A 24240-nucleotide genomic window follows, 5' to 3' on the forward strand; every position below is an offset into this window, starting at 1 on the left:
CTTATATGCAAATATTGGGCTTCCCTGGTGGCTCAGATGGTAAAGAATCTGTCTGCAATGCAGGAGACCAGGGCTGGATCCCTGGGTCAGGAAGATCCCCTGGAGAAGGAAATGGCTACCCACTCCAGTATTCTTGCCTGGAGAATTTCATGGACAGAGGAGTCTGGCGGCCTACAGTCCTTGGGGTTACAAAGAGTCAGACACAACTGAGTGACTAACACTTTCAAATCACTTTTCAACTATGCAGATATTAGAAAACAGGCTGATAGTGAGCTAAGCACACATCTATAGAGATTTTGCCGCTGCTGCTGCTAAGCCGCTTCAGTCATGTCCGACTCTGTGTGACCCCGTAGACGGCAGCCCACCAGGCTCCCCCGTCCCTGGGATTCTCCAGGCAAGAACACTGGAGTGGGTTGCCATTTCCTTCTCCAATGCATGAAAGTGAAAAGTGAAAGTGAAGTCACTCAGTCATGTCCGACTCTTGACAACCTCATGGACTGCAGCCTACCAGGCTCCTCCGTCCGTGGGATTTTCCAGGCAAGAGTACTGGAGCGGGTTGCCATTGCCTTCTCCAAAAGAGGTTTTAAAAAAGACCAAAATAAACCCAAAGGAAAGAGAAAACAGAAGTAGAATAAAGAGCAGAAATTTATGATAATGAAAGTAAACATACAGGAGAAAGAATCAACAGAGCCAAAGTTGATTTTCTGAAAAAATATTATTACATTACAAATTGTGGTGAAAATGATCAAGAATTTAAGATAGTAGATCTTAAGTGAGTCACAGAGATGCTCACTATCACTGCTTTTATCTCATGTGGTAATGAAGCTCTTCACCATCAAGGCCCCAAACTTGAAGTATAAAACCTAAGGCCATATCATCTTACCAGAGAATCAACTTAGAACTGGAATGGTACTGGCAATCATCTCATCTATTATTTAGGGAACTAATAAAGTGACTTGTTTATGGTCAGTTTACATTGGATATTAAGTAACTTTAGTAAAGAACTCATATATCTGTTAATTTATCCATTTGTTTATATGTCCACCCCATTCATTTATCCTCCCATCTCTTCTATTCATTATTTACCTGTTTCCAAATGCAATTTGAATCCATTTCCTGAAAGGACTCAATATTATTAGGATTTCAACCCTCCCTTAATTGATTTATAGATTCAATGTAATTCTAGTAAAACCTCAATAGATGTCTGTTGGGGGGCTTTAGTAATATAAGCTATTATTATATTTATATGAAAATACAAAGAGCTAAAAGTATCATGACCTCTTGAAAAAGAAAAATTAAGTAGGAGGACCTACTCTAGCAGATAGCAATACTTCATGTAAAAGGGTGGGAAAGATACTTAGACCAATAGGACAAATAGAGTCCAAAAAAAGCTGTAAGTATAAAAATAGTTGCAAATATATAAAAGATGATAATGATTATATATAGGATGGATAAACAACAAGGTCCTGTTGTACAGCACCAGGAACTATAATATCCTATGATAAAATATATCATATGAAAAATAATATATTATGTATAACTAAGTCACTTTGCTGTACAGCGGAAATTATCACATTGTAAATAAACTATAATGAGAATATTTAAAATAGCTGCAAGTATATATGTATGCTTGATATACAGTAAGAAGCACTGCCAATCACTGGGAATATTGCAATACTCAATCATGATGCTAAACCATTGCTAAGAAAATTAATCCTTTACTTCACATCATATGCAAAAGTAAAGACCGACAGTTGAAGGAGAAACCCAATAATGCTCTAAAATGTCAACATGTTGCGGCTGCTCAGTTGCCTCATTTGTGTCCAACTCTGTGACCCCGTGGACTGTAGCCCATCAGGCTCCTCTGCCCGTGGGGTTCTTGAGGCAAGAATATTGGAGTGGGTTGCCATGCCCTCCTCCAGGGGATCTTCCCGACCCAGGGACTGAACCCATGTCTCCTGTGTCTCCTGCATTGCAGGAGGATTCTTTACCCACTGAGCCACCAGGAAAACCCCAAAACGTTAACATAGAATATCTTCATAGATTTGAAAGAGGGAAGGAATCATCTAACTAGACACAATTATTAGTAATCCTAAAGGAAAATAATTAAATGCAACTACTGTTGACCCCTGAACAGCTAAGGGTTTAGGGATACCAACTCCCCATGCAGTAAAAAATCCACATATAATTTTACAGTCAGCTCTCTATGCCTAGATTTCCTCCATCTAAGGAGGACGCATTCAAGCAAATAGAGATCATGTCGTACTGTGGTACATTTTTTTCCTTTTTTGGCCATGCCACATGGCATGTGGGATCTTACATGCAGGGATAGAACCTGCATCCCCTGCAGTGGAAGTACAGAGGCTTAACCACTGGACTGCCAGGGAAGTCCCATAGTACATATTTATTGAAAAACATCTCTGTGTAAGTGGACCCATGCAGTTCAAACCCATGTTGTCCAAGAGTTAACTGCACATTAAAATTAAGAACTGCTATTAACCAAAACCACCATAGAAACAGTGAAAAGATGAGCACACAGTAGGAAAAAAATTACAACACATATAACTGATAAAAGTATATATAAAAATGCAGCATTCATATAAATAATTTATTCAAAAGTTTATTTTTTTTTATTAATCACTTGGTATTATCTTTAATTAAGTACAAAGATTTTTCCAATCACATCACATAGAGATCATTTTATCCACTGCTCTGTTTGGCTGCCAATCTCTTATCTCTCTCCTCAGCAATGGTAAGGCGAATACCCTTTCCACGGGGAAGAGAGATCCATGGTTTGTTGCCTTTGCCAATAACGAAAATGTTTGAGAGCCGTGTGGCAAAGCTGTTGCCGTTCGCATCTTTCACATGAACTACATCAAAAGAACCTGGATGTCTCTCCCGGTTTGTAATCACACCAATTCTTCCCAGGTTAGCACCTCCAGTCACCATGCACATGTTACCAGTGTCAAATTTGAGGAAATCAGTAATCTTGCCAGTCTCCAAGTCAATCTGAATGGTGTCATTCACCTTGATGAGGGGATCAGGGTAACGGATGGTACGAGCATCATGGGTTACCAGATAAGGGATTCCTTTTGTCCCCACAAATATCTTTCTTACTTTGCACAATTTATACTTGGCCTCCTCAGGTGTAATACGATGAACAGCAAAGCGACCCTTGGTGTCATAGATCAAACGAAAATTCTCTCCAGTCTTATCAATGCTGATGACATCCATAAAACCAGCAGGGTAGGTTATATCTGTGTAGACTTTGCCATCGATCTTAATGAAACGCTGCATGCAGATCTTCTTTACTTCATCTCCAGTTAGGGCATACTTAAGTCTATTCCTTAGGAAAATGGCTAGGGGGAGACATTCCCTTAGCTTGTGGGGGCCGGTAGATGGACGAGGGGCAAACACACCAGTCAGTTTATCCAGCATCCAATGTTTTGGAGCTGCTACGCGTTTCAGGTGCTTCTTGGGACCCCGAGCCATGGCTGCGCTAGGCACGAAAAGAGCTCAAAAGTTTAAATTAAGTATCTACCATATATGAGGCACTGGTCTAGGCAATGGTAATATATTCTAGTAGGGACAGAGAAAATAAAGTAGATGAATAGATAAAATATATGTAGTATGTTAAACAGTGATTACTGCCAATGAGAAAAACAGCAAAAGGCATCATTTTTCTGTTGTCAATAAATATACAAGTACATTGTCACTCATTCACAGGTGCCTGTTCTGAGTCTTGGGTAAGTTGGGCCAACCCCAAGACTTACATAGGCTTAGGGAAGTCGTCCACCTGCACCCTATTTCCCCTCCATACATTTCCCTGTGCATAGACACACCTACTTCACTCTTCTGCTTGTGTGTATATGCAACTCCATAAAAAGAAGCAAAGCTTTTACTTTTAAAATGCGAAGATGTGTTGTAAATATTTAAGTTCATTTGTATTATTTCTTTTTAGATTCCACCTATAAAGGATGTCATATGATATTTCTTTCTCTGTCTGACTTACTTCACTCAGTATGACAATCTCTAGGTCCATCATGTTGCTGCTATTGGCACTGATTCTTCTTAATGGCTAGATGATATTCCATCGTAGAAAGAAGCAGACTCATAGGCTTAGAGAATGAACCTATGGTTACCAGCCAGGAGGGAAGGGTAGAGAAAAGGACTAGTTAGGAAGTTTGTGCTTGACATATATACACTGCTATATTTTAAATATATAACCAACAAGGGCCTACTGTGTAACACAGGGAACTCTGCTTGATGTCATATGGCAGCCTGGATGGGAGGGGAGTTTTGGAAAGAATGAATACCTGCATGTGAATGGCTGGACCATGAAACTATCACAACATTGTTATTTGGCTATTCTCCAATATAAAATCATTTTTAAAAAATGCGAAGATGTGTTAGAGAGATAACTCTGTATTGAATTTACGTTTAATTTCAAATTGCCCATTATAGACTATTTTCCATGAGAATACAGGGAGAGAGACAAGGAAGAACTGATTTCTGGTGTTGCCATCAACAGTGGAGGGGGATGAATAGGTGGGCTGTAGAAAACAATGATCATGCAATGTATCTTACAGTTCCTGGAGACTCAGCAAATAAGTGTTTATCCCATTGTTGGGAATGTGTGATGTACATGAAGGGACTGGGGTTGAACTGGATGCTGAAACAGGGCATCCAAGTATAATTTAAGATAATTTGAAATGAGGGTGTCAAAAGGAGCTGCAGGGAAAAAATGTCAGGGTGGAAGGCGTTATCTGCAGTAACTGAGCCCTTGTGCCCACTCATGCATAGTAAGTAGGACACTTGACTATCACCTTCTACCATGCACTCCCGTGTCCTAGGTGTGATTATCTGGGGAAAGATCCCCTGGAGAAGGGAACAGCTACCCACTCCAGTATTCTGGTCTGGAGAATTCCATAGACTGTATAGTCTATGGGTCACAAAGAGTCAGACATGACTTAGTGACTTTCACTTCACTTCAAGGTGATCATAATCTCAATAATAAAGTAGCTGTAATCTGGAGCAGACACAGCTGTGTTGGGACTGCTGAATCTCTGACATAAGTTGGGAATAACTCAATTTTCATCCCTTTTATTTAATGTTTTGAGTAAAATAAAACATCCATAAAACAAACATTTTTCATCCATAAAACAGGCATTTGCATATGCATGCCTTTCCAAGTTCCTAGCAGACCAGAACATAGAGTTTGACAAGAAAATGGAGGGAAGGTCCAAAGAATGAGCACAAATACTCATGAAGCTTGAAAGGAGTGATCAAATATTATCAAGGCAAGAAAATGTCCAGTAGAGAAATTATAGGGGCTTGAAATAAACCTTCGCTTATTACATCGTTTTCCTAGGTCCTGGCAATGTTCTCCATTTTTCTAGCCTAGTCACTCTTTCCCTTCCACAGTGTTCTCTAAACAGCTTCAACTGATGACTTCAAAATGAAGGCAAATGTGTGGGGTGAGCCACATGGAAAGCTGAAATAATTGGGAGCATCCTGTGTCTCCTCCTACTGCTGCCAAATGCCTGTGTCGTTTGACTCCATTCAAGCACAGAATCGAGATCTTTGAAATACATGCTGGCATCATTTGGGCTGAATATCTTGGATTTGGATAATTTCTCATAATAACTCCATTATTCCCCTAAAGCAAGAAAAAGTGAGATTTTTTTCAGTCATGGCTATGATAACTTTGATTGCTGTTTAGTTCTGAAAAATCAAAAAGCTTTGAAAATCTGGTATCCCTCTTCCATTAATGTGAATACACCAAGGTCATTGAAAGCCAACCACAGCATGCCTACATCCATTCTTCGGTACCACTGAGCTGATTTTGATTTGTTTTCATCCGTCTGTGAGACCATTACTATCCTGCTGTATAATTGAATCATTCTATATTAGCATCAAGTTTTCTCAAAATGCATTTACCAACAGGGAGTGGGACATTCAGTAGCAACAATTATCTGGGTATATTTCTCCCTAGCAACTTTTCTTATGGAATGTTCGACTTATGTTGGAGAGTACATACAGTCTTTTATTGATAGCTTTTTACTAAATCCTCCTTTTCAATTCCCTCCGATCTCTCTATCATAGATACCAAAAATAAAAACCCAATTTTTGGAATGGATGAGGCATATGGCAATTTTTCTGTGTACGATTGTCTCAAATCTTTGATCTCTGTAGTCCTTTCATTTGGGGTTTTTATAGAAAATTGTCATTGACCTTGCAAGTACCAGCTGTCCTCTTGAAATATGAGGCTGGTAATGATGATACACAGTATTGATAATAACAAATGGTAGTTCATATTTCAGATGAGTTGGACTTTTATGCTCTGCTATTAAACCCAAAGTATTCAGTATGAATAGAAAATATTAAAATGTAATTCAACTGGCTGATATCTTCTTTTTGCTACTGAGCAGGACATCTGGAATTGAAACCTACATTGAGTCTGCTCACGAATCAGGTCAGATCTGGCATTGGGGTTAGGTGATTCTCTTAAATAGAAGATTTGAAGTTCTTATTTGGGGAGATTGGATTTTTATCTAAGATGGAGACCATTTTAGCATGACTCTCAGCTCTGTCATAGACTGCAGGACGACTTTACAAAACCCTGGACTCTTTCATAGTTTAGAATGAAAATTAAGCCAAAGCAGGGCATAGGAATAGCAAACTAGCAAATAAACAAAATAAAAGAAATTTCGATTCAAATTAAATTATTTTGACTAGAAAAGAGAATGTTTCTCTACCCTGTCTTGAAATACTGATCTCTGGTAAAGTTTTGCCTTTTTAAGCACATCCTTATATGGATCTTTCTTCTGGTCATGAAGAGATGTTCATACTGCCTTGATAAAAAAAAATTTTTTTATGGCATGATATAAAGAGAAAGGATTTACAAATGTTTAGTTTTTCTTTTTTTAACTAAAAAAAGACTTTTGATATGTGAAATTTAATTTAAATAAATGATACAATGAACTTATTTACAAAACAGAAACAGATTTACAGATATCGAAAACAAACTTATGCTTACCAAAAGGGAACTGTGGGAAGGAGGGATATGAGCTTGGAATTAACATACACACACTACTACATAGAAGATAGATAACCAATGCGAAAGATTTAGAATAGGAAGAGAAAGGGACAACAGAGGATGAGATGGTTGGATGGCATCACCGACTCGATGGACATGAGATTGAACAGCTCCGGAAGTTGGTGATGGACAGGGAAGCCTGGTGTGCTGCAGTCCATGGGATCGCAAAGAGTCAGACACAGCTGAGAGACTGAACTGAACTGAACCAACAAGGACTTACTGCATAGCACAGAGAACTCTACTCAATATTCTGTAATAACCTATATGAGAAAAGAACCTGAAAAGGAATGAATATATGTATAACTCAATCACTTTGCTATATACCTGAAATGAACACAATGCTAGAAATCAACTCTACTCCAAAAAAAAAAAAAAGACCTTTGAGAAAGAGAAGTTCCTAAGGACATAGCATTCAACTGTTAACCCTTGTGATGGAACCGGGATATGCCTTGGATCCTCCTCCAAGGCCGGACCTGTGGCTCCTGCAGCTGGAAGTGCTATGAGTTTCGAGCCTTCAGCTGTCAGCTCCTTCAGGAATTACCCAGCAACGGAGAACTACTTCACTCAAGGTCACAACCTTTGTGAGACAAGTCTACCTCGAAGGGTGGATAAAGGCAGGAGTACAATGATCTGGTCCTTTTGTCTCAATGCAGGACCCCTTCGACCAGCCGTTTTAGATCCAGAGTTTCCCCTGTGGCACAAGGCAAGGCTGTCAGTTTACAAAGAAGCTCGTCTTCACTTTTGAGTCAAATCCCACCTCTCTCCTTCCTTGTCACAAGTATGGAGCCCAAAAGGACACACCAACATTCTGCACACAGTGTCAATTTCAGTAACCTGCAACAACGATAAAACAGAAAATAGAGAGGCGTGAGAGGTAGATGATACTGTCTCTGAACATTTCTGATGAGAGTTTCTTGGACAGGGAAAGAGAGGAAAGCATGATGTGTGCTTGGGTGTGTTGGGGGTGGGAGGAATAATGGTCTTAAAGAACCTTAGAGGAGGTAAAATTACAAAGACTCTGAACTAGATGACCAGATGGGAAAGAGAGATTAAGTTCTGATATCAATGGAGCATGTGTAGGGTGGAAGTGGGGGTCTCCCACGTGACAACAAGCAATTTTCCACACACCGACTGAGTGTCTCAGAACTCATTTCAGTTCTAACGCCATCTACTGGGAGAGAACATCAGATTCCACAGGTCAAGTGTTCAGTCCTTACAAGACTGGCCCTCACCCCCACATCACATGCCAGTTGTCACCTGTGCTTCTGACCTGTCCTTCACAGCATTTGCTACTGAATAAATATTTAATAATTCCTCAGAGACATCTAGTCACTTTATGAAATATACCTTCAGTCTTTTTCTTTTAGCAGCCTGCTGGTTGTTTCCATTCAACTCAACAAGCAATTATTTGTACCTGTGATGTAAAGGTGCCATGAACAGAAAAAATACATGGGAGATTTGATCCTCTGCCAAGAGACCTGCAGTCAGCTGTAAAAAGAAAAGGCATAAATACATGGAATGGGCAGTGAATGATCCAAGAAGGGTATCATTAAATGGTACAGGCTCTAGGACTTCTGATAAAGGAGAGACCAATAAAAATTGGATCCAGGAGGGAAGACTGAGGTGAAGAGACTCGATCAGTGCCAGGGATAGATAAGGGAGAAGAGGTACCTGAATACTCCAGAAGATAAAACATTGATGAGACCTGTGTGGTGTGAGCACAGAATTTGCCCTTTCTGCCAAGATGAAAAATCTTTGTTGGGAATTCTAACTCTTCACTACACAGGACATCAGATAATTTAAAACAACAATTGATGTATTGATTATTGATCTTTCAAAACTATATAGTACACAGTGCCCCCCCCCGAATTTAAGAAAAAATATATAAATCCAGATTAACCTTTTGTATTAGAATAATTCACTGATATTTGAATTAGTGACGATATTGAAATAAAATTGTTAAAAGTAATTTTTTTATTTCTGGGATTTTATAAGGGGTTGAAAAGATCTAGAATCATAGGTACTTAGTAGCTCCCTTCTTTGGGCCTCCACAGCATTTTGTACTTAAATATTTTTCACACTATATATTCTAAAATAGAAGCTTAAAAAAAAAAAAAAACTGACTTCCATTTAACCAGGTTAAATGGTACATCATGCTCTTTATTCTGTCTGTGAAACATGCTGACTGATGCTTATAACACCTACTGCTTAAAAGATTCTACTCTTCAATTTGCCTTCACAATATTCACATCAGTTGAGCTATTTGCTTACCGAAAGTCAGTTGGGTTAATTCGCAAAGCCCCTTAATCTGTGAAAATTAATAAAAGGAAACTTCACTAAAATGGAGTTGGAGGCCAGAACGGGGATCACTCAACATTAATATACAGATTCCAACAGGAGGAGACATACTTTGCATGTTCTGGAGGCCAAAGCTGGAGGAAGAAAAAAAATTTCTCCACCCCTGGCAACAGCTCAGCCAATGAGACACTATCGCAACTCAGCCAATGAAAAGTCATTATACTTCAAACTTCCCGTTTCCTGCAATGGACGTTTTATTTATCATAGCCCCTCCCAACTTATTCTTCTCCTTTATAAAAGATTTTCCTCTCTTTAGTAGTTTTACCTAGACTTGCTTGTGGTTCACCATAGTTGTGTGTCTCTAGTTGCAAATATGAAACTACTATTTTTTAATAAACCTGTTTGGCTCTTAAAAATAACTTGCTGGGTTTTTTGCTTGTTTGTTTGTTTTAGGCTAGCAAGTCCAACTGTACTTGTTATCTCAATAATATATTTTAACTATCAGGTATGTTAATAAAATATAGGCACAAAAGGGTCATTTCTAAGGGGGAGGAAATGGATGATTTAGAAACTATTAGTAAAGCCAAGCCACTAAAAAGACCCTGTTGAAATAGATGTGACATCATTATTTTTAAAAACTGGGTAAGGGAATCAGACATTATTTTGCACTCAGCTTGATGGAAAATGCGTTTAAATTCCTGCTCCAATTTAAAGAATTTGAAACTGGATGTATTTATACACTAAGTGATGGGACCATACTTTTGGGGACTCCACATCAAAATATTGGTGATAATTGGATGGACCTAGAGATTATCATACTAAATGAAGTCAGCAGAGAAAGACAAATATCATATCGCTTATATGTGGAGTCCAAAATATAATACACTATATATAAAATAGATAACCAACAATGAGCTACTATACAATGTGCTACTATATAGCACAGAGAACCAGAGAACTATGCTCAATGTTTTGTAATAACTACAGGAGAAAAGAACATGGAAAAGAATATATATATATATATATATATATATATATACACACACATACATATATATACACACATACACATATATGTTAAGATATATGTTATGTATATATATGTTAAGATATATGTTATATATGTATGTATGTTAACATATATATACATATATATGTTATATATACTAAGATGCCATGATCCTGTTTTCTGAATGTTGAGCTTTAAGCCAACTTTTTCACTCTCCTCTTTCACTTTCATCAAGAGACTCTTTAGTTCTTCTTTACTTTCTGCCAGAAGGGTGGTGTCATCTGCATATCTGAGATTATTGATATTTCTTCCGGCAATCTTGATTCCAGCTGTGCTTCTTCCAGCCCAGCGTTTCTCATGATGTACTCTGCATATAAGTTAAATAAGCAGGGTGAGAATATACAGCTTTGATGTACTCCTTTTCCTATTTGGAACCAGTCTGTTGTTCCATGTCCAGTTCTAACTGTTGGTTCCTGACCTGCATATAGGTTTCTCAAGAGGCAGGTCAGGTGGTCTGGTATGCCCATCTCTTTCAGAATTTTCCACGGTTTGTGGTGATCCACACAGTCAAAGGCTTTGGCATAGTCAATAAAGCAGAAATAGATGTTTTTCTGAAACTCTGTTGCTTTGTCAATGATCCATCGGATGTTGGCAATTTGATCTCTGGTTCCTCTGCCTTTTCTAAAACCAGCTTGAACATCTGGAAGTTCACGGTTCACATATTGCTGAAGTGTGGCCTGGAGAATTTTGAGCATTACTTTACTAGCATGTAAAGATTCAGTTATATATAACTATACACCAGAAACTAGCACAACATTGCAAAGCAGCTATGCTTCAATTAAAAACAAGAAAAAAATCTCAAATACTGGTGAATTAACGTACATTATTTGTATTAAGTGAGAAAAAAATCATTATGTGTATATCATACTTTAAGTAACCTGTTTTAATTTATTTGTTTCTATTAACTGACTAACTACCTGTCTCAGTTACAAGTGAATTCACTATCTTGTAATCACTGGTTTACAAACTCCTGTGTGGTTGAGGCAGCCACCTAAGGTCAAAAGTTCTGAACTGAATGAGTGGTCCCAGTGTCAGAACACTGGAGACAGAGGATCAGAGATTAGAGTGGGCTGCAGAGGATCAAGACAAGCAGGGGTTCATTACTTTGAAACATCCTGAACTGGTACAATTTTATAGTAACATTTTGTTAAGTAAAGCATTAAATAAGCCTACCATGTGTTACCACCAATATTTTATAAGAACAGTGTAATCTTACAAAAAAAGTAATAACATCAGTTAATAGACATTCGTTTAAGTGGACTATTATTCTGTTGTCATTCAATCACTCATTCATGTCTGACTCTTTGCAACTCCATGGACTGCAGCATGCCAGGCTTCCCTGTCCTTCACTATCTCCTGGAGTTTGCTCAAACTCAGGTCCATTGAGTTGGTGATGCCATCCAACCATCTCATCCCCTGCCATCCCCTTCTTTGCCTGTCCTCATTCTTTCTCAGCATCAGCGTCTTTTCCAATAAGTCAGCTTTAGCATCAGTCCTTCCAAAGAATATTCTCAATACTGTCCTTATTCTGCCCATTTCGCCTCAACTACATCAAAACCTTCATTCACAGTCTGTGCTGATTCAAAGATTGGAATTCCTGAGGTCCGAAGAGTGTTGGTTGTTTAATGCAGTGTTACTAAACCTGAATAATGTGTATTTTCAATTTAAATGGAAAGGCATGCCTGCAGGTACACCCCTCCCCATGCCGCCTTACACTACTTTATTATAATGTAAAAAATATGCACATATTTTATGTGAATATAAAAGAAATACCTGCTCATACCTTTTATCCAACTGAAAACAAAAGCAAGTTTGCAAATTACATACTAACAAAACTGTAAAATCATTAAAATTCAAATTAACAGCGCCAATTTAATATGATATATGAGGTTGTGTTTCTGCAACTACATTGCTAATGTAGGCTTTAATATACAAGGTTGCAGCCTCAGGTCAGGTTCTATATATAATTGACTTTCATATTTTGAATTCAACCATACTAATGCAAGATAAAATACTCTTTCCCCTAAGTATGATTTTGTTTCCTAATTCAAAATAAACAATCTTCCTGTAGAATCAAAACTCTTCCAATGAACAATGAACCTAGAACAATTGTCATGGAGTGTCAGTTCTGTAAATTGTTCAAGATAATTTTAACATTGTAGCATTAATTGTGGATCTCTGCATGGGTACTTAATCCAGCTATTGAAATAATGAATACTTCATGACATATTTATTGTTAATGAATTTTTCCGGGTTAGTAATCAAATAATACATCTACTTATAAAATAAACATGATACCAGATGCTACAGTACAGGTTATTTTCTTCTTCTGGTTTTCTATATCCACACTTTCATATTTCACATGACCCAGTGCTCTCACCACTTTCCTCTACTGTCATAACATTGAAACCTTCAGTCAGGCAGCACTCCATGATGCCATTTGATGCAAACACAATCATAAATACAAACACAAGCTCAGGCACTTGGTTTACAAGGAATTGGTCAGTTAGAATGTCATCATTTTGATGCCAGAATATGCTTTCATTAATTTTTAAATTTATCAGTGGAATAAACACATAAACAACTTTTGCCAAAAACTGAGATTCCACAGACCATATCCATGGCTCTCTCAGGGTTCCAAAGACTAGTTTTTAAAATTCTGGTCCAAGGCATATAAAGGGAAGAAGGCCAATGAAATAAAAAGGATTGGGGGTTTTCACAAACTTTCTAGAATAAAGCGTCAATTGTCAATCACTTTTAAATTTAAAAACAAAGGAATAAGGTGGGATGATACAAGAATGGAAAATTAACTTAGAGTGAAAGATTCCTGGGACAAAGACTATAAACAAAGAGGAAGTCAAGAACTAAAGACAAAGGGTATATTCCAAAGGAAAGACCCAACTGATGGGAGAATTTGACAGGTAAGCCCAGCAGGACCTAAGCACAGCAGAGCCAGCAGGGCCTGGGTGCTTAGGAGTTCACCCTGAAAGCTGTCAGATGGGCAGGAATCACCGTGGCTCTTAACTCTCTGTGGTTCTTTCCAGTTCAGTGTTCCTACCCCCAGGTATTAGGAAAAGGCACTGACACCATGTCAGTTTTCCTCTTAGGTTGTAAATGTCTGAAGAGCTGGAGCAGTGTCATTAATCTCTGTTCCTCCACCACCACATGGTCTCAGGTACACAGTACAGCTCCACTAAAATATGTGCAATGAAAGCATTCCTAAATTGGAAAGAAACTTAAAGACCTCTAGACCAGGACTTCACAAATTCCAAGCTACTGATTAGGAGGTAAATTTTAACCTCTAGCAAGAGCTACTGTTTCATGAAGGCAAGAATATTTTGATAACATTTATGGAGCATTTACTCTTCAAAACCAGGTCCTTCTGATTCTAGAGACTGAATTGTTAACCATTTTGTTATAAAACCTCCAAACACATTTGAAGTCATTAGTCAAGTTACTAATGTTTCTAAAAATTTATTTTTAATTGAAAGATAATTGCTTTACAATATTGTGTTGGCTTCTGCCATACATCCACATGAATCAGCCATAGGTATACATATGTCTTCTTTCTCTTGAACTCCTTCCCAAGTTACTAAAAGTTTAACTTTAGAATAATCCACAGGATGGGCATAATAGTGGGGCTGACCAGCTCTCCACCAACATTCTTACTCCCCTTTGTATAACATAGAGTTATTGGAAAGTGGCAAAGTGGCTGCCTAGCCACAGACTACATTTCTCTATTCCACGCATATCTAGGTGAGGCCATGTGAGGATGGAATGTGAATACAATTTCTGCATGGTGTTTCTAGAGCAGAGCTCTAGGAAGTACTGTACCTTCTCCACACTCACTTTCATCTTCTTCCAGCTGGATTCAGGTGACAATTGTTAGATCCTAGGGCAGTGGTCAGCAAACATTTTCTGTACAAGTTCAGAGAGCAAATAATTTAGGCTTTGCAGGGCATATCTCTGTTACAACTATTCAGCTCTACCATTATAATATAGCCACAGACAATACGTAAATGACTGGGCATGGCTATGTTTCCATAATATCTTATTTACAGAAGCAGGCAGTAGTTCAGATTTGGCCCACTGGCTATAGTTTGCTTATTCCTGCTCTAGAGAATGGTGGAACAGCAATACTAAAAGCTGTGTATTTTCCATTCTTTTTTTATCCAAATGAGAGCTTCGATGGCATATATCCTGTCCCTGCTCTGCCACTGCACATTTTCTTTTTCAGTTTATAGACTGCTTGACTTAAAGAAGACCATGAGACCTGGTGAAGAGAAATATGCATCACCAAGAGATCGTGGAGTTGAGGTGACTGCAGAAAGTGGATGGTACTGAGGCTTAACTTTTCTGGGGAGCAGTAAGCATGTCCTACGGGTTCAAAGAAGGGTGAGCACAGATATTTGGCATTAGAGGAGCAGATTGTGCAGAGAGCTAGATGAACGTAAGTTTGAGTACCCTGTTCAGAGCATGGAGTTTTCCCCAGGAAGGGAAAAATTTCTCTGCTGCTCTTACATCATAGTGTGGGTAGGTGACTAATTCTCACCAAAGGAATGTTTGTGAAAATGACATGCAGCATTTCTGGGCCAAGGCTTATAAGAAGTGGATTATTTCTTTATTTCCCCCACCTTCCCCCTTCTGTTGGCTAGATGCAGATAATAACAATGAGGACTGACAGAATGATGGAACGACAAGATAGAAGAGCTGCCTGCTGATCAGGAATCCTGTGCTGTATTGACACATGAGCAAGAAATTAACTTCTATGGTATTTAAATCACTTTTAAGTTTTAAGTCTATTTCTTATGGTACCTAGTGTTACTCCAACTAATACAGAAATTAGAATAATTACTGGATTTTTTTCTTTTGGCCTCACCACAAGACTTGTAGGATTTTATTTCATCAAGCAGGGGTTGAACCTAAGCCTCAGGAGTGAAAGCGCTGAGTCCTAACCATTGGACTACCAGGGGATTCCTGGATTCTTTATTGTTGGGAGCATTAAATGAGGTAAAGCACTTAATACAATCCTGGAATATTTTGATGATTAATTTTATGTGTCAACTTGTCTGGGTCACTGGGTCCCTAGATATTTGGTCAAATGTTTTTCTGGGTGTGTCTCTGAGGTTGTTTTTGGTGTGGTTAACATTTGAATCAGTAGGCTGAGTAAAACAGATTGTCTTCCCTACGTTGGGTGGGCCTCATCAAATCAGTTGAAGACTTGAGTAGGAAAACAAAGACTGACCTTCCCAGGAGCATGAGGGAACTCCTACTGCCTGACTGCATAAGCTGGGGCATTGATCTCTTCCTGCCTTTGGACTTCAACATTAGCTCTTCTCAGATCTCGATCCTGTCAGCCTTTGGACTGGAATTTACACCATCAACTCTCCGGGTCCAGGCCCTCAGGCTTGGGCTGCGATTGTGCCAGTGACTGTCCCGGATGTCTAACTTGCTGACTGCAGATATTGGGACTTCCCAGCCTGCATAGTCATATAAGCCAATTTCTTGTAGTAAATTTCTTTCTATACACATACATCCTGTTGGTTCTGTTTCTCTGGAGAACCTTGAGCGATACACATATATTAATTGTGCAATAAATATATTGATGCATCCATTCTGTTTCTTAGGACAGCAATTAAATCCTATTTTCTCATCTCCTACTTCATATCTGCTTGCTTTTATTCCTCGTCTATGTGGCAGAGGATATTTGCTTCATTCTGGCCTCTTTAAAGGGATCTTTCTCGCCCAAGTAAGAGTGCACTAAAAGCTTATAAAAGCTAGCCTTGGATATTAGCTTTGGTCTCTGGAAATCATCCAGAACATATCTCGGTGTATTTTATTCCCATGCATAAATCTTTGTCATCTTCCATCATTTAACAACCTTCACTGGGCAGTCTACTGCCTTGATCCAGATTTTTACTTCAGAATCTGATCTTGCACACTGAAGAATATGCATCACACCTCTTGTGCTTCTACACCACACACCCACTCCTGGGCCCTGTCCACCATCCCAGTCCCACTTCCCATATCCATGTCCAGAATCTCTTGGAAAAAAAGATTTTTGTGCTCAGTGGATTTAAAAGTGGCTCCCTACTGCATTTAGTAGAAGACTGATATGTCCAATAGAATCAAGGATATCGTGTAGCTTTCATAGATCATGCTCTTATCCAGGAAACTTTGAAACTTGACCAAATGACTTTACTATGTAAACAAATAATTGTTACCTACCCCATGTTGGAAGCTGCATCTTGGAAAACCTATCAAGATGTCAAAAAACAAGTGGAGTCCTTTGTGTGCTGTGCGCTCAGTCCCTTCACCTGTTTCCAACTCCGTGTGGCCCCATGGACTGTAGGCCCCAGGCTCCTCTGTCCATGGGGTTATCCAGGCAAGAATACTGAAGTGGGTTGCCATGCCCTCCTCCAGGGGATCTTCCCCACCGGGGGATCAAACCTGTATCTCCTGTGTCTCCTACATTGCAGGTGGAGTCTTTCCCTACTGAGACACCTAGGAAGCCCCTTGGAGTCCTTTATCCATTACCAAAATTCCCCTTTATCTCCACCCTCTCCAGTTTAAAGATGTTAGCAACTTGAAGGCAGGAATCTCGGCTTGTTTGCTGATGTTTTCTCAGTCCCAGAAAAGTTTTTAGCACATAACATTTGTTAAATTAGTAACTACAGATCCTTGCACCTCATACCCTTTTCTTCACCTGGAAATTTGGCCACCAGCACTACTTATACAGTATCTTCATTAAGTCTCCATTTCACTTCTGCCCCATTCACTAAAAGTTATCTAAGTTGGCAACAAATGAAGAAGCAGGGGAACTACCCTTGTGTGAAACTGTTAGTCACTCGGTCATGTCTGACTCTTTATGACCCTGTGGACCATAGACCACGAGGCTCTTTATCCATGGGATTCTCCAGGCAAGAATACTGGAGTGGGTAGCCATTCCCTTCTCCAGGGGATCTTCCCAACCCAGGGATTGAACCCAGGTCTCTTGCGTTGCTGGCAGATCCTTTACTGTCTGAGCCAGTGGGTCATATATACCTTTGTGTAGTTAGTTCCAATGTGTGACTAAACAATGGATCTAGAACCTGGTTCCAGCAAAGCAGACATATTTACTTTCATTGCTCAAAGCCAAGGATTTCTGCAAGTTCAAAGACACTAATTGTGGTGGTGGTCCCTCAGATCAACTCCCACTAGTGCAGTGGGGTCCTGTTAGGATTACTAATGCTTAGAATTACAATATCATCTGAGACAATTACTCTCATTAGTACTAATCTAGACAGCTGGCTATAGACCAACTCTGTAACATTTTAATGAGCATGAAGAAGTAAGACTTTCATGCAATCTGCAGCTTTGGGCAAAGCAGAAGGAATAAGTGGTGACAGCTTTGCAGAAACATTTCAACTAACTCACGTATTTGGTGACAATTATTCAGCTGGTCCAGCATCCCTGTCTTCCAATGAGTCATAAAGGGGATACTCCATGACTTTCTGGAATGGAAGGTTTCTTTATGCACATGAATTTTAATGAATACTCGGTTCAGAGTTACAGCTGGGTCATCCTATTCTGTCTAAAATAGATGAGTCAATGATATCTGAAAAAGCAACTGCTATTTTAACATGTTCTACAGAATCAAGAATACCAGTTTATTCCAAGATTTTTGTGGCTGTGAGACTTCTAGGGTTTTCTGGTGATCTACCTCTCATGTCTCAAAGCCAATGGTTCTCCAAGTGTATTTTCCACACTAGCACCATCATTTCGGAACCTGTTACAAATTTGCAATTTCAGGCTCCATCTCAGACCCTTCTTAATCAGAAACTGGTTGGCAAGCCCAGCAATGTGTGTTTAAGAAGCCCTTCAGATAAATCTGATACTTGCTTAAATTTGAGAACCACTAACTTGACTATGTTTGGAATTCATTACATTGAGCAAAGGGTTTTCTTGGCACCTAGACATGACTCACAGTCATTGAATATCTCATCCTTTCAGCTCTAAACCTTACCTACTCTGGTTATTCATTAGCTTTGCTGATACATTATTGGAGGAAAGAACATTCTTTCAGAAGCAGATCTAAGCTCTGGTGGCCTCTGCCCTGTGATTCTTCTAGAAGTTGATCTCAGCCTAGGCCAATTACTCTATGTGGGAAAAAGTAGTATTAGGGGTTACAGCTACCTTTAAAATGTGTGGGCACTCCCCTAAGGCCCCTTAATGATGTCTGAGACAACCGGGAATAATGGAGGCAAATGTACATTGTTTATGCTGATTGAAACAGACCCATTCAAGCTGATACCTGCATCACATGCTCAGCAAACAGATCTGCCTGACTTTAGTATGAAAAACAATGTCAGGGGACAGAAGACTCAACCCCAGGAAATCCTCTGACCCCTGAAGATAATGTGCCTAGGCAGCAGTGCTGGGCAGAAATCCAGTTCTACATTCTGATGGCCCTTCGGCCGTGAAGTATGGTAAACCTTTACATCCAGACCAAGTATGTCTAATGCCTAGAAACCCTTTCAAATTTATAATGCAATCCATCAGGATTTTTGATGGTATCTAACTTGAACTGAAACCTTCTTCTAATTCTTCCCTGTCATATCTATCACGAGTCAAGGGACCACTGGACATGCTCACAAACTCAAATGTCCCTGCAATATCATGACCTTAATTTCTCCAACCTCCTTCTTTTTCCCCTAGCCACAACTTCATCCCATAGATGGGGCACTTTCTCCATGAGAATGACACATTTCCTTTTCTATATACATCCCCCACCCCAATAGGCCTGCCTCTGCACAATACTATTGCTATTTTGTTCATTTTCTATCTTTTGTGGCTTAGTTGTCTGGTTCATATTTGTTGTCCTTTGTCTTCTCAGCACTAATTTATTGCAAATATTGGTTGAACACCTAGTTTACTTCCGGGGCTTCCCCAATGGCTCAGCGGGTAAAGAATCCGCCTACAATGCAACAGACACAAGAGACACAGGTTCAATCCCTGGGTTGAGACGATCCCCTGGAGAAGGAAATGGCAACTCACTCCAGTATTCTTGCCTGGAAAATCCCATGGACCGAGGAGTCTGGCGGGCTACAGTCCATGGGGTTGCAAAGAGTCAGACATGACAGAGTATGGTGCACAACAAGTATACATCCAGCATTAAGAACATGGAAATAAATAAGGTTATTTCTTCCTGCCCCACTCTAGATTTGAACCTATTTACTGAGTACTTGCTATGCGCCAGGCCCTAGGATGATAGATTTATATACATGTACAACATTGAACATGTTGGCCTTTGAACATAAGTCTACTTACACCAGAATTTGTCTCAATTGTAAATACTACAGTACTCCACAATCCATGGTTGGTTGAATCTGTGGATGCCAAATGATGGCTGCTGCTGCTGCTGCTAAGTCGCTTCAGTCGTGTCCGACTCTGTGCGACCCCAAGACCGCAGCCTACCAGGTTCCCCCGTCCCTGGGATTCTCCAGGCAGGAACACTAGAGTGGGTTGCCATTTCCTGCTCCAGTGCATGAAAGTGAAAAGTGAAAGTGAAGTCGCTCAGTCGTGTCCGACTCTTTGAGACCCCATGGACTGCAGCCTACCAGGCTCCTCCGTCCATGGGATTTTCCAGGCAAGAGTACTGGAGTGGGGTGCCATTGCCTTCCCCAAATGATGGCTAGGAGGAACCAAACAGGGTATGAAGATCTGATTCTAAGTTATACATGGATTTTCAAGGGTGCAGAGGATCAGTGCCCCAGCACCTGCATTATTCAAGGGTCAACTGCATATGATTTTTTCCTTTAATATATGAGGCATGTAAAATTAATGTTTTATTTTAGAGATAAGTCAATTAAGGCTCAGATAAGTAGTTTTGCCAAGGTTATATAGCTGGTAATTGGAAGGCTTTGGATGACATCAAGGCTCATAAGTGTCATAAAATACATATTAGCTGCTCTGACATAGCCATTCCACTTCTTAGTGAAAATTTGTTCAGTGTCTCTCCAAAATAGTGACTCCCTCCTATCACGAGCCCTTTAGATAAGTCCAAGTTAGCTGGGTAAACAAGTTTGAGAAGAGCAAGAAGAGCCCATTAGCTTACATGGATGGAACTAATGGGCTTGGTCTTATGTAATCTATTGGGATCAACAACTCAACTAATTTTGTGCTCCAGCTTCTGTTTCACTTCATATCATCTAAGAACACTTTTGAATAATCTAACTTGGATAGACTGGCATTTTCCCTCAGATCTTGGCATTTGTCCTCAGCCACTGTGCATCTTGCCAGTGGTTAAGTGACATTTCCAGGCTGTTAGTACTACAGGAATGACTAGTTTTTGATCAACCTTCCCACCAGGAAAAGAACCGGTTAGATAGAAAATTATATAGCTTTTAAAATATTCAAATTTTTAAAATATTTTTTTAAAAAACCTAATTGTTCTGGAAAACTGTGGAGAAGTTAGACTTTGCTTGAATTTAACAAGATTACAATCCTGTTAAGTCCTTCCTTCAAGACAAACTTTTACACAGACAGTGTGGAATTGTGGACCATTCCATCTCTGGACAACTCTTAATTACACTGATTCTGCTAAATCCGAACTTTGTTTTGCTTTGTGTTGTTTAATCCTTTGTGGTCATGTAGATCAAAACTATTCCTTTTTGCATAGTACTGTCAAATATTTTAACCATCTGTCATGTTCCTTGCTGTGCCAGGAAACCCTCTCACCCCCAAGTCTTCTCTACTTGGCTAAACTTCCCCCAGTTCATTCAACCTTTTTTATACCAGTCTCACCCTTATAAATGTTCTCATCAGTCTAAATCTCTACTAAGTATAGCATCCAGATTACTACATGATCTTTTGGAACCATTTTTCTTTTAAATGTGATTGTGAAATATTCCAAACAACACACATAAAGTATGGTATAAATAACACCTATTTACTTATTAGCCAAATTTAAATAGAGTATTATCAAACGGTGAAGCCTCCTAAATATTCTCCCCTTCAGCCTCCCCTTCTTATCCTCTAGAGGTAATCATTGGAGGTTATCATAACAAACAGAATAATCCCTGTTTTCCATTCCAGTGTATTGACTTATGCCACCAAAAACTATTTTATGTTGTCTATGCCATCTCAAGCTGATAACTATCAATCTTGTTTTTTAAAATTAATTAGTTTTAATTGGAGACTAATTACTTTACAATATTGTGGTGATTTTTGCCATACATTTCAATCTTGTTTTTATAAACCTTCCAGAAGACAGTTAGTGAAATAGCTCTTAATCTCTGTTTATAGTTTTTCATTATCATTCCTCTCAATGATTTTTTTTTAATGTTTAACTTAAATTCTTACTATATTGATTAAGACGATTAAATCTAAAATGGGCAACAATGAAAATGAGGACACTTCTTCCCCATCTTCTAATGTAATCCGTTCATATAAGTTGAAGGCATGTTTTAAATGTTTTATGTAAATATCTCTTCACCAGTCTAGGTAGGTACTAAATATGATCACTTTGTGTTTTCTTTTCAGGAAGTTTGAGCCTTGAAAACTGTAATCTTTTCCCATTATCAGAAGTGATATTAGTTTGGTAGTCTAAGCCTCTCTTGGGAAGATTAAATTTTCCCCCATATCTCTGTGGTCCTGGAAGTCTCTTAATAGGTTAATCTTCAAGTTGGATCTAGCAGATATCCATGTATGCTTTCCTGAAGAGCCTTAAACTTATTGGACACATAACATATTGTCTGTTTCAAAGCAAGTGGGAATTGACTAAATTTTCCCATATTTAGGGACTGTTGATTCTGCTGAAATCTCGAATTCTTCAAAGGACTTGATTAATAAAATAGAATATGTAGGGAGATGATAGGCAGCTTAAGATCTATTTTTTAACACTGTAGCTTCAATAATATTATGAATATAAATTTTAGAATATTTTCAATTTTCTGTTATTTTAAATAGACCCTTCAAGGAATTGATGTTTGATTTAGGTGCTGTGGCAATTGAAGTAAAACTAATTTTGAAAATGTTGTTTTTCCATATTAAAGAAAAATGGTTTTAATGTCTATTACTATATGGATTCTGTCTTCATTAGTCAGAAGGCAACAGACAAATCTCTTCTGGCAGATTATACAAAGAGAAAGGAGTTAAATATAGTTTATACCCTCTAGAAAGATTATATTTGAACCTTTAATATTAAATAATCTGGAAAATGTACAGATCTCTGTAGTCATCAGAGCAGAATGCTAATCAAATGAATTATATAGCTTCAGTATTTGTAACAAAATTGTACCCTTAATTTGTCCAAAAGAGAAGCCTATGAAACAAAATAAACAATTACTGAAAAAATTGTTTTAAATTAGTCACAAATGCAGATAATATAATTAAATAACCATTATCTCTCCCCTTTTCAAAAATTATTAAAATATAGAAATTAATTAACCAATTCCTATATATTATTAACCACCAAAAATTAACAAGTGCTGTTAGAAAAATAAATGACCCAATCAAAAACTGGGCCAAAGAACTAAACAGACATTTCTCCAAAGAAGACATACAGATGACTAACAAACACATGAAAAGATGCTCAACATCACTCATTATCAGAGAAATGCAAATCAAAACCACAATGAGGTACCATTACACGCCAGTCAGAATGGCTGCTATCCAAAAGTCTACAAGCAATAAATGCTGGAGAGGGTGTGGAGAAAAGGGAACCCTCTTACACTGTTGGTGGGAATGCAAACTAGTACAGCCACTATGGAGAACAGTGTGGAGATTCCTTAAAAAACTGGAAATAGAACTGCCATATGACCCAGCAATCCCACTTCTGGGCATACACACTGAGGAAACCAGATCTGAAAGAGGCATGTGCACCCCAATGTTCATCGCAGCACTGTTTATAATAGCCAGGACATGGAAGCAACCTAGATGCCCATCAGCAGACGAATGGATAAGAAAGCTGTGGTACATATACACCATGGAATATTACTCAGCCATTAAAAAGAACTCATCTGAATCAGTTCTAATGAGATGGATGAAACTGGAGCCCATTATACAGAGTGAAGTAAGCCAGGAAGATAAAGCCAATACAGCATACTAACGCATATATATGGAATTTAAAAAGATGGTAACGATAACCCTATATGCCAAACACAAAAAGAGACACAGATGTACAGAACAGACTTTTAGACTCTGTGGGAGAAGGCGAGGGTGGGATGATCTGAGAGAATAGCATCGAAACATGTATGTTATCAAGTGTGAAACAGATCACCAGCCCAGGTTGGATGCATGAGACAAGTGCTCAGGGCTGGTGCACTGGGAAGACCCAGAGGGATGGAATGGGGAGGGAGGCGGGAGGGGGGTTCAGGATGGGGACACATGTAAATCCATGGCTGATTCACGTCAATGTATGGCAAAAACCACTACAATATTGTTAAGTAATTAGCCTCCAACTAATAAAAATTTTAAAAAAGTGCTGTTAAACATTTTAGCTTCAGTTTTTAAATTTAATAAAGGAAATAAAATATTTCAAATGAGGCTGAAATTACCTTTGTCTCCCCAACCTCAGTTCCAGTCTCCTCTTTTCCTTCTCAGAGGCAATTTCTACTTCACTGATCATGCATGTGATGTGTATCCTTTAGTTCATGTTTTATGCTGTTCACTGACAAAACCACACAAATTACAGTTGAGAATTATTTAGTGGACATTTTAAGGACTTAAGCTTGGGAGGCAGTCTCTCAGAATAGCCCTGAAGGACTGCTCTGGAGAGGTAAGGGGGGACCTG

At 38.8% G+C, this 24240-nt stretch overlaps 1 protein-coding gene and 1 non-coding gene across 2 annotated transcripts; one reads left to right on the forward strand and one right to left on the reverse strand.

Moving 5' to 3' along the window:
* Window positions 1–2637: 2637 nt before the first annotated feature.
* LOC133042541 (small ribosomal subunit protein eS4, X isoform-like) lies at window positions 2638–3511 on the reverse strand. The gene has a single exon (XM_061123226.1). It carries the CDS (start codon window positions 3490–3492, stop codon window positions 2701–2703), a length of 792 nt encoding a protein of 263 aa, XP_060979209.1. The 5' UTR covers window positions 3493–3511; the 3' UTR covers window positions 2638–2700.
* An 11990-nt stretch (window positions 3512–15501) lies between these two features.
* On the forward strand, window positions 15502–15559 carry LOC133049411 (small nucleolar RNA SNORD66). Its single transcript, XR_009691312.1, has one exon. It is a non-coding gene; the product is annotated as a small nucleolar RNA SNORD66 (small nucleolar RNA).
* The last annotated feature ends 8681 nt before the right edge of the window (window positions 15560–24240 follow it).

This window comes from Dama dama, chromosome 3, assembly GCF_033118175.1.
Source record: "Dama dama isolate Ldn47 chromosome 3, ASM3311817v1, whole genome shotgun sequence".
NCBI classification, from domain to species: domain Eukaryota; kingdom Metazoa; phylum Chordata; class Mammalia; order Artiodactyla; family Cervidae; genus Dama; species Dama dama.